The sequence below is a fragment of the Gorilla gorilla genome, chromosome X (assembly GCF_029281585.2).
Source record: "Gorilla gorilla gorilla isolate KB3781 chromosome X, NHGRI_mGorGor1-v2.1_pri, whole genome shotgun sequence".
NCBI lineage: Eukaryota > Metazoa > Chordata > Mammalia > Primates > Hominidae > Gorilla > Gorilla gorilla.
Window position 1 is genome coordinate 156,897,424 of NC_073247.2, and position 11,881 is coordinate 156,909,304.

General features: G+C 44.9%; 1 protein-coding gene across 1 annotated transcript; it reads left to right on the forward strand.

Annotated features, from left to right (window-relative positions):
- Positions 1–477: 477 nt before the first annotated feature.
- Positions 478–9,687, forward strand: SPANXN1 (SPANX family member N1). Its single transcript, XM_031006100.3, is given in 2 exon segments — positions 478–657; positions 8,660–9,687. Coding segments are annotated over 2 exon segments (369 nt in total). The 5' UTR covers positions 478–582; the 3' UTR covers positions 8,954–9,687.
- Positions 9,688–11,881: the final 2,194 nt, after the last annotated feature.

Genomic DNA, 11,881 nt, shown 5'->3' on the forward strand with positions numbered 1-11,881 from the left:
TGGTCTTCAAGGTGCATATGAAGGAACTGTAGGAGGGAAATGGGATAATTCACATCTCCACCAATAATTAAATGTAGCCACACTAGCTTGGGGGATTTGAGGTGAGACATCGAAAATACTAAGTCATGGTGAGGGCTGGAAGACAAAAGAATGAATCACTTCATAGGAATGCCTGTGGGGAAGGGCTTGAAGGAATCATCCTCTGACTTCCATGTGAACCATGAACATTAAACATGGAGAAATGAGGAGCGGCGGCAGAGCAGTTTGGGATGCATCTTCAGGGGATGCTGAAACAACAGCAGCATTTGGTTTCCTCTACTCCTGTCACCCCTCCCCCACAAGCCCAGGGATTGGTCAGCAGTGGTGCTTTGTGATGTCAAAGCTACCCTAGGACTGCCACTGGCTGGGACACTGCCTGTATGATCAAACAAAGCTCAAGGGTGTGGCTTTGCCTTGTCATCAGGAGGGTATATATAGGGAGGGCAAGAGCTCTGGGACATCCTCCTGGGAAGCTTCAATATAGCTGTGCAAGTCTGCAGTCTACAAGAGCCTACTATAGACATTCTACAACCAACCAGAATCATGGAACAGCCAACTTCAAGCACCAATGGGGAGAACAGGAAGAGCCCCTGTGAATCCAACAATGAAAATGATGAGGTAAGATTGTTAGGTTTTGAAGTGAAGGCATGGGTGAAAGAAAGACACAGAGAAGGGACGGCTCAAACAGCAACACAGGAATATTGCAGACACCTGTGGAAATGGGGGACCCACTTAATGCCAGAACCCACCACTGCTTACAGGCTGGGGTGCTTATAGGTATGGGTGGGAGGGGCCTGGGCAGTATGGCTTGCTGCCTGGCAGGATATTGATAAGATGTTTTTATGATCAGGCTGTTTGGTCCTTTTTCCAGTGGGATGTCATTGTGGTGTTTCTTGGAACTTTGCCCAGCAAGATACCATAGGAAAGTTTCTTTAGTTGGACCTGTGTCTGCCTTGTGTTACAACGCTTAGGCAAGATTTTTCTCACAGCCTGAACCCCCGTGGAATGTTTCACTTTGACTAAGGTCTGCAAAATAGCAGGGTGCTTACAAAATGGTGGTTTGGACTCACATTCTTGCCTTCCACTTTAGTATAAAAGGAAGAGGGGCATGGTTGATTATCTGGCTGCTTCCTGCTGAATAGGGGAGCTGTAATCAGGGTTTGGGTTTTGAAGCAGGGGGTGTTGGACTTCAGAGTTGTTTTCCTGGAGGCACTGGTACCAGACTCGGCAGAGGAGAAGGCTGGTTTCAACGTATTGCAGGGTGGCTGCCTGGATAGGAGAGTTTAGCCTTCCGGAGATAAAGCAGGATATGAAGGTGAGTATACATTGGCCAAATGTAGTATCAGGAGGAGGAAGATTAACGGCCCTAAGAAAGGGACCACCTGCTATCCCAGTGCTGAGTGCATCAGAGATGTTTAGTTCTGCTAACACTAGAATGAGATGTACAGCCTGCTTAGTGTGTATGGAGGAAGATGAGACAGAAGCTACTAAAGGAACCTGGATGGTCTGCTTGTTAGGCAAAATGTTAATGTTTAGATTAACAAAAAAGTTGTAGATTATGGCGGTTAACGAAAGTTGTAGGTTATGGTGGCAAGCCATGAGAAGGTGGGGGTTGAATTCTCCACAAACACTTTGTTTTAACTTTTATATTCTTCCAAGTTGAATAGCTGCCAGCAAGGGTAGCCCCTCTGAGGGCCTGATAGGAAATGTTGGTGGTGGAGGAGGTGAAGGCTGCTTGGTTTTGGAGAGAGAGGGGGAAATGGGTTTTTGTAACTAATAGCCACTGTGGTCCTTACAGGGCAGAAGGATACAGGTTGCAGTTGAGGGAATTGTTTGTGCATGTTTTCCAGGGAGCGCCCTTGAGTTGGATACATGAAGAGCGGCTCTAGCCAAGAGGGGAGGCGTTGGTAAGAGGTATTTTATGGAATCAGACTTGTAACATGTTTAGTTAAGAGGCTATGAGGCGAAGGAGGGTGACAGCCCTGTGTGTGATGGTGTGGGTGGATTTAATGGATTGGGGGGAAAGGTGATTAGCCGAGCAAGATTATAAACAGGATTTGGGAATGAATTGGTTAAGTAGGTGAGATGCAGGTTTATTTTCGACCAGGTTTATGTGGCCAGGTTGACAGGAAGGGATGTGAACTGCTGGATTTGTGTGGACAAACAAGTTTAACAGTTGGAAGTAAAAGGGGAGTGTGACTGATTTAATGGGCAATGTGTGAGGCTGATGAAGGGGGCTCAACTGTTAGAGGTTGGGGGTGGGGACTTAGAATATCCCACAGACAAAGAGGACAAAGGAGAAAAAGGAGATTTGAGTAGGAGTGAAACTTTGGAAGGTGCCCTAAAGTCATACCTCCTGTATTAGTGTGACAAATTGGCATAGACTATCCAGGGACATAGGGAAGAGAAACCAGGAAAGATCTGAAACAAAGTAGGAGATAAAAGATTGGAAATTGGCAACGGAGAGTGTTATGGGCTAGGGTGTTCTGGATTGGCAAATTCTCGAATTCTTGTTAAGTTCAGTGAGGCTGGTCCTGTGAGGGAAGGAGAATAATTTGGGGGTGAGGAAATTTCTAGATGTGGATCTGGTGCTCTTTTTAGTTTGAAATGGTGCATTCAGTGTGGAAAGGATGTTAGCTTTGGCGCTGTGGGAGTAGTTGGCATCACCTGGTGAGAATTCCTCCACTTAGGTTGGAGGAGGGGGAGGAGGAGTCTGTGATTCAGACCCAGTCCCCTGGTTGTAGGGACAGGGAGGAGTGTTTTGAGGATGGACTTTTAGGCTGGGTCAAGTAACCATTTGTGTACTGTCTTATCAGATGTTGGGTGAGGTGTAACGCCGGCCAAGTATTCCATATAGAAGGGGGAGAAAATACGGGGATATTTTGGAGGATAAATGGAGCATTTGTACATGAGTTTAAATGGGCTTAGGCTGAGGAGCTTTTGGGAAATGACTCATAATCGCATGAGGAACAATGGGAGAAGTGAAGTCCAGGCCATTTTAACCGTTAGGGAGAGTTTGGTTAGTTGTTTTTTATAAAATTTTTCCTGAAGATTCACAGTGGTGAGGAATATGGAAAGCCCATTTAATGTTTAGAGCCTTTGCCAGCTGTTGGTTAAACTGTGAAACAAATTGACCCATTGTCTGACTGGATGCAAGAGCGAGTTTAAACCGGTGGATAATATGGGTGGAGAGAACAGACGCGATGGTGTGTGCCTTTTTGGTGGTGGTGGGAAAAACTTTTATTCATCCAGAGAATGTATCTACTATTGTGAGGTATAGGAATCACTTTCTGGGGGGCATGTGAGTGATGTTGATTTGCTAGTCCTGCCCTGGTAAGTGTCCTCAGGCCTCGTGTGTTGGAAAGGAGGTGGTTTGATAGCTTCCTGAGGGGAAGTTTGAGTGCAAAGGGAACATGCCTTAGTAATATCTTTGAGATGGGCAGCCATGGCTGAAGAATATATGTATGTTTTTAAAAGCTGGAGTAGGGGCAGTAACCGGCATGGAAATGGTCATGCACGTATGAAAGTACGGAAGGTTTTTTAAACTTGGACAAGACACTTTTATCATTGAGGTGGAACCATTTTTTCCTGAATGGCGCCAGTCCGGGCAAGTGGGGTTTGTTCCTGCTGGGTATATACAGGGTGTATGCTGGGAAAAAATGAGCAATAATGATGCCTGCCAGGCTGCCAAATTTATTGAAAGGTTTTTCTCGGTTTTGGCATCTGTAGCCTTTCAGTGTCCCTTGCAATGGATAATGGTGGCCTTTAGTGGTAGTTTATCTACCCCCAGCAGCTTATGTATAAGTTTGCCATTTCTTATGGAGGTTCCTTTTGTAGTTAGGAAACCCTGTTACTGCCAGATGAAGGCATGAGACTGTAGGATATGGTATGCATATTTGGAATGGGTGTAAATGTTGACCCTCTTTCCCTTTGCTAGGGTGAGGGCCCTGGTTAGGGCAACTAGCTTTGCCTGTTGAGAGGTAGCATGGGGTGGGAGAACGTTGGATTCTACGAGTTTATTTTCAGCAATGATGGAATAGCCAGCTGCTGGACATGGCTCCCTAAAAGAGCTTCCATTAACTAACCGTGTATGTGTTCCCTGCAAAGAGGCATCTGAAATGTGTTGGAAGGGGGAAGAGAGGTAGTCTAAGAGGTCCAGACAGGAGTGAGAGAGCTTAGAGTCAGAAGTGTTTACAGGGAGGAGGGTGGCTGGGTTGAGAGTTTTATGTGTCTGGAAGGTGATTAGAGGGTTACCTATGAATAAGGCATGTACCTGCTGTAAGCAGGATGGTGGGAGGGATAGAAGAAATTGATGGTTTATGAGGTCCTGTAGGTAATGGGAAGATGCAATAGTAATGTGTTGGTAGAGAGGGAGTTTCCGTGCCTCTAAGGCCAGCAATGTGACCACACCCAAGATTTTTAGTCAGAGTGACCAGCCTTGGATGACAGAGTCCAGTTGTTTTGAGAGATGTGCAATGGCTTGTGTGGCGTCGCCGTATGTTTGACAGAGTAGTTCAAGGACAAGGCCTTAGTCGGAATGTACATACAAAGTAAAGGGCTTGGTGAGGTTGGGCAGTCCTGGTGCCAGGGCCATTAAAAGGGCATTTTTAAGTTTTTTGTTTGTTTGTTTGTTTTGGTTTTGGTTTTTTGTTTTGTTTTGTTTTGTTTTAGTAGGAATTGATGGGGTAAGCTGGGTTTGGGGGTTTTAGGATGGGCCCATATGAGGCCATGTAGAGTGGCTTGGCCAGCAAGTCAAAGTTGGAAATTCACAGCCAAAAGTATCCCACAAGGCCCAAGAAGGAGAGGAGGTCCTTTTTTTGTGTGGGGAAAGGGCATGTCCCAAATTAGCTCCTTTCATTGGGTTGGGATGGCTCGAGAATTAGGGGTTAGGACAAACCCATGTTTGTGCTACCTGAGATTTTGTGGGTTAGGCCCAATCTCCTCGATTATGGAGGAAGTTTAAAACCTGAGTGGTGTGTTGAATGGACAGGTTAAGGAAAGGGCTACAGAGAAGGAGGTCATTGATATATTGGAGGAGGGCACTAGGAAAAAGCGGAAGTTCAGCTAGGTCCTTGATGAGGGCCTGTCTGAATAGGTGGGGGCTACCCTGGAACCCCTGTGGGAGTATAATCCATGTTAGTTGGGTGGACATGTGAGTATTAGGATTTGGCCAAGTTAGAACAAAGAGACTTTGGTAAGCTGGGTTTAAGGGAAGAGCGAAATAGGCGTCTTTTAGCTCCAACACAGAGGAGTGTGTGGTAGATGTAGGAGTATGAGAGAGTAGAGTATATGGGTTGCAGACCACCAGATGGATTGGTACCACTGCCTGGTTAACAACTTGGAGATCCTGGAAAAAGGGGTAAGTCTTGTCTGTCTTTTGGAAAGCCAGAATAGGGGTGTTGTGGGGAGAGTTGACAGGCTTGAGAATTTTAGCTTGCAAAAGTTTACAAATAGGATTGAGGCCCCTTAAACCGGCTGGATTAAGTGGATATTGAGACTGACAAAGGAAAATGGAGGGGTTCTGAAGGGTTATTTTAACTGGGATGTGATGTGTGGCTATTGTGGGTTTAGAAACATTCCAAAGTTTAGAATTAACAGAAGGTAACAGGGTAAATAGTGAGGATGAGTGGGGGGAGAGGGAAGCATTTGGGTGGCAGAGTAATATCAAAGGGGTAGAATCGTAGGAGCCACATTGCATGGAGGCCTGGAATTTACTTAATATGTCCCATCCCAAGATAGGGGTAGGGGACTGAGGGATAACCAGGAAAGAGTGGGTGAAGGGGGCTGTTGAATAGGTTGCATAATAAAGGACGAGTCTGTGCCTAGAGGGGATTCTATTGACTGTCACAATAGAGATTGAAAAACGGAAAAAGGGTCTAGAATATTTGGGTAAAACCGAGTAACCAGTTGTCCTATTGAGCATCCAATAGGAAAGACATGGGCTTACTAGAGACTGACAGAATTACCCTGGGTTCCGAGGTGGTGATGGCAGTAGGGGCAGTGGACTCTAGGCCCCATCTGTCTTCAGGTACGGGTGGTGAAGCAGGATGAAGAGTTTCACTGAGCACAGTCTGACTTCCAGTGTTGCTTGATACCACAGATGGGGCAAGGTTTCCAGAATGTCCTGGGATTAGGGTAGGCTTTTTCCCAGTGTCCGTGTTGGACGCACTTATAACAGGCTCCTGGAGTTGACTGTCGCCAAGTTGAGGAATTCTGTATGCCTTGGGAACCCTGTTGACTGGCAGCTACCAGCATTTGGTATTTAGCCTGGTCCTTCTTTAGGTTTGAGGTTTTTGGTTCTTCCTCTCTATTCTTAAAGACCTTAAAGGCCACTTTGATTAAGTCTCTTTGGGAGGTTTGAGGGCCATCCTTCATTTTTTTTATGTTTTTTTCAAATGTCTGGGGCTGACTGGGAGATAAAGTATAAATGGAGGTAGATTTTGCCCTTATTGGTATTAGGACTTAAGGTAGCATATTTAGTTGTGACCTTTGGAAGGCAGGAGAGGAAAAGAGCAGGGGTGATATATATGCCAGCTAGAAGGCATGATATGATATGTCCTGGTTTCTGTCTGTCTACAGAAGTTGCCTGACAATTCCAATTGGGGTCAGTTCTGGGGACAGCTAGGGTCCCTATTGGGTTGTTAGCAGCATCTTTTTGTTGATGGGTGTTCTCATGGGCCTGGGTGCCAATAAAGATGTGTTCCCTGTCCTCCAGGGTGAGGGTAGAGGAGAGGATGACATATACGTCATGCCAGGTAAGGTCATAAGATTTAGGGAAGTACAGAAATTTCTTGCGGAAGGAGGTAGGATCCATTGAAAAGGAGTCAAGTCTCTTTTCAATATGGGAGAAGTCAGCTAAGGAACTTGAATTCAGATTATGTCTTCAGGCCTCGCAACCTCCTGCAAGGGAAAGACTTTGGAAGGCCTTCGGGCATGTGCCTGGTTTTTGGCAAAAGAGGGTTGGGCGTGAGACCTGGTTTGAGGTGGAGAAGGAAGGGGGATGGAGGGTGACAGTAAGGGGGTGGAGGAGCCAGATCCGAAGGAGAAGGTGGAGGGAATGGGAGAGGGCAGGAGGCAGAGAAAGGGGTTTGTTGGCCAGGTTGAAATTCAGACGAGGAAGGCTTGTCCGGAGGAGGAGGCATTTTGGGGGGTTTCTCCTTGAGGAGGAAGATTTGAAAAGGTGAACAAGATTGACAGAGAGGGAGAGTGAGCTGTGAACGAAGATAAGCAAAGCACTTCAGATTATTTGCCCTTGTGTTGGAGAAAGTTTTTCAGATGATGTTGAATTTGGAAGTTGAATGTTTTGTTTTTTTGGAAGAGGGGAGTGAATACTCTGGATGGGAGTGACTACCCCTGAGGAAAGTGAGTACCCTGGAAGAGAGTGAATATCCCAGCGGGGAGCGAGTACTCCAGAGAGAAGTGAATACACCAGAGGAAAGTGAGTACTTGATTCCGCCTGGAAGAAGGGACCTGGAGAGTCGGGGCAGCCCCGTACGTACTATTCATGCTCCCCAGAGGCCGGAGCGGCCAGAGTGGCAAGCATTCTGAGGCTGTCCCCTGAGAAGTGAGGCTGCGGTCAGCTGGTGACTGGGGAGACCTCTCACCCAGCACTTGATTGTTTTTTGGAGAACAGGCAGAAATAGAGAGGAATCCAGAAAGGAGGAAGAGGGAGACTCACCCACTAATTGATGCCCAGTGTTGGATGTGATGTCCAGAAATGGGGGTGATCCTTGTTGCAGCAGCCCAGTAAGGGGAAGGAAGGGAAAAAAAAAAAAAAGGTCGAGAGTTTGATCAATATCTGGAGGTTATCCCAGGTCTGGAGAAGACTAGAGTATAACGGGAACGGAACTAGGAACAGGGAGATCACAGGATCTGGAAGCAGGCCCCGGTCTAGTTTGTGCTGCTTGCTGCTTTCTGCTTTCTCGGTTGCAGCAGAAAACTTACCCATTAGAACCCAATCACCACTCCAGGTTTTGACACCAAAATGTCAGGTTTTGAAGAGAAGGCGAGGATGAAAGAAAGACACACAGAGATGGGGCAGCTCAAACAGCAACACAGGAATATTGCAGAAACTTGTGGAAGTGGGGGAACAGCTTAATGCCAGATCCCACCACCGCTTACAGCCTGGGGTACTTACAGGTATGGGTGGGAGGGATCTGGGCAGTATGGCTTGCTGCCAGGCAGGATATTGATAAGATGTTCTTACGATCAGGTGGTTTGGCCCTTTTTCTGGTGGAATATCATTGTGGTGTTCCTTAGAACTTTGCCAAGCAAGGTATGATAGGGATGTTTCTTTAGTTGGGCCTTTGTCCGCCTTGTGGTCAGGTGGTTAGGCAGGATGTTTCTCACGGCCTGAACACCCATGGGATGTTTCACTTTGACCAAGGTCTGCAAAATGGCAAAGAACTTACAAAATGGTGCACTTTGGACTAACAGGTGACCCTACCCATGCTCTTCTTCTTCCCCATAGATCCCTACCCTATGATTCAACCTTGTTCTTCTCTGGATCAAACCCCTTCCTCCACCTGCATTCCTTCTCATAAAGCCCCCCTTGCTATCCAGTGTCTATCCTATTCACCCAAAATAATGCCTTTCTGGCCTCTCCCTGTTTTCTTAACAGATGCAGGAGACACCAAACAGGGACTTAGCCCCCGAACCAAGTTTGAAAAAGATGAAAACGTCAGAATAGTCAACAGTATTAGCGTTTTGCTACAGGAAGGCTAAGAAAATACATTCAAATCAACTGGAGAATGACCAGTCCCGAGAGAACTCCATCAATCCAGTCCAAGAGGAGGAGGACGAAGGCCTAGACTCAGCTGAAGGATCTTCACAGGAGGATGAAGACCTGGACTCATCTGAAGGATCTTCACAGGAGGATGAAGACCTAGACCCACCTGAAGGATCTTCACAGTAGGACGAAGACCTAGACTTACCTGAAGGATCTTCACAGGAGGATGAAGACCTAGAGAAAAAGCGATCATCTAGGTCAAGAAATGAAATAGAAATTTCAGAAATTACAGAAATTCTCCAAGGAAGGAGCCAGATAAATAAATATTCTGACTTCATTTTCCTCCTTCTCCAGTGATCTGCAGGGACCTACCATTCACTAAAACTAACCCGAAGCCATAGAACAAGACAGCTTATTAATACAGTCCATGGTTTATATGAGTAGATTTTTAGCAGCACAAAGTAGAGTGGAGAATGGATCTGGTGAAGCAAATGGATGATATATTGAGAACACTGAACTCAGAAAAGCAAAAGCCTCAGGAGAGATCATACTGTCTTTCTTCCACTCTCTGATATGGTGTCATGTGGAATCAGGTCAGACTTACACTTTTTGAGTGTCATACCTATGATTAGTAGGACCACAGTAGGGAACTTAGGGGAAAGTGGCATAAACTCCCTTAGGCAGTTGATGTGGACGAGTTTGTCCTGGAAAAGCTGTTTACAAAATGATCAACTGTAATTTTGCCCTTTTGGAGCTTGGAAAACAATACCCCAAAATGAAGACCTCAGGAGCGAAAGTCTTTCTCTAATCTTCTCCTACTCTCCTGTCTCTCAGTCTCATTCTCCCCCAAGGCTAGCTATAGAAACTACAATCCTTCTTCCCCAAGGTGTGTCATAGAAACTAAACCATATTTTCCCCAAAGCCAGCAATAAAACCTAAAAATATGGCCAGGCGCGGTGGCTCATGCCTGTAATCCCAGAACTTTGGGAGGCCGAGGCGGGTGGATCACGAGGTCAGGAGATTGAGACCATCCTGGCTAACATGGTGAAACCCCGTCTCTACTAAAAATACAAAAAAAAAAAAAAAAAAAAAATTAGCTGGGCGTGGTGGCACGCACCTGTAGTCCCAGCTACTCGGGAGACTGAGGTAGGAGAATGGCGTGAACCCGGGAGGCGGAGCTTGCAGTGAGCCCAGATCACACCAGTGCACTCCAGCCTGGGTGACAGAGCAAGACTCCATCTTTAAAAAAAAAAAAAAAAAAAAAAAAAAAGAAGGCTAAAAATATTACTCTCATTTTCACTCCACTTTTCCGTGTAAAAACTAGCCATAAGGAAACTGACTGTAGGTCAGAAGCCCCCCCTTTCAGAGGGGTCCCTGCCCCACACCCAGAAGGAAGAATGCTGCTCAAAGAAGCCAAGAATAATCTAGACATACAGGCCTTTCTGTGTTTCCCCACTCAGTTCATTAGTATTAGTTTATACCCTTTTTGTCCAATCCTATTTCTGAGCCTCTATCCACACTTCCTTAAACCTAGGCATAAAATGCACAATTTCCCCTGTATCTTTGGGTCTTCATTCTGAAGGGTCCCATGTACACCCCTTAAACAAATCTGTATACCTCTTCTGCTATCAATCTGGCTTTTGTTGGTGATATCTAGTGAGCCCTCAGAGGGCCTTGCCCGCTACAGCTCTTTCCTGTGGGTGCGAATATCTCACCATGCCTGTTACTCTCTACATCAAAATGTCTAACACTTGCTACCATATTTCCCTGGTGTAAAGGAGAAAGTTGTTGGGTTTTTTAAGCTTGACGTCATTTGAACAATAAGAGTTATGTTATGTAAAAACTTGAACAGTGGCAAGGATGTGTGGTAGCTTGACTGCTAATTTCCTGAAAGTTCAGATTAGAACTTGTTTGCTGTGGTATCATCTGGAAATAGCATGGAGCCTGACACACAATAGGCAATTAGTAAATACTTGCTGAATGATGGCACAAGCATGGACAGTGAAGTGTAGCATGGTGATGAGAAAAAAACACTGATAGTGACTCATATTATATAAGGTTCTAGCCCCAGCTGTGGTTATAACTAAAAATATAATCTTGAGCTAGTTAAAGAAACACCCTTTAAATGTGATGTCCAAGTACCTAATTCCATTAATTTAGATGTAATTGCTAAATGTTTGGGACTATGTAGCACATTAATCTAAGTGCAAAAACATCCAAAATATCCAAGATAATGGAATAAGTCTCTCTAGTTGAAAGTTTAATACAATGCTGAGGCTGATATCTACTCAAAAAAGTTGAGGATGTTATTTACTCAAAAAAATTTCTAGGCATAGATAGTAGATATAATGATCTTAATTATATTATTATTTTCATTTTACACAACCTTAATTTTTTTCTCGAGTTTTATTTTAGCTACGGGGGTACAAGTGCTGGTTTGTTACATGAATATATTGCACTCAGATAGTGATTCCAGTACCCAATAGGTAGTTTTTTTTCACCCGTGCCCTCCTCTCTCCCTCCCCCATCTAGTAGTTTCCAGTGTCAACTGTTTCTACATTTATGTCCATTTGTGCTATTTAATCCCTGCTTGTAAATGAGAACATCTGGTATTTGGTTTTCTGTTACTACATTAATTCACTTAGGATTATGGTCTCCAAATCCATCCATGTTGTTGCAAAGGACATAATTCCATTGTTTTTTATGAATGCATATAATTCCATGGTGTATATGTACCACATTTTATTTATGCAATCTACCTATTTATGGTTGATCCCATGCATTTGCTATTGTGAATAGTGTGGTGGTGAGCACACGAGTGCATGTGTCTTTTGATATAATGATCTATTTTCCTTTGAGTATATACCCAGTAATGGGATTACTGGGTCAAATGGTAGCTCTATTTTAAGTTCTTTGAGAAACAGCCTAATTTTTAAAAGACCCCAAAAGATAAATTTACTTTAGTAAACTTTAAATCAATGCACATTTTGGCCAGGTGCAGTGGCTAACGCCTGTAATTCCAGCACTTTGGGAGGCTGGGGTGGGCAGATTACTTGAGGTCAGGAGTTTGAGACCAGCCTGGGCAACATGGCGAAACCCCATCTCTCCCTAAAA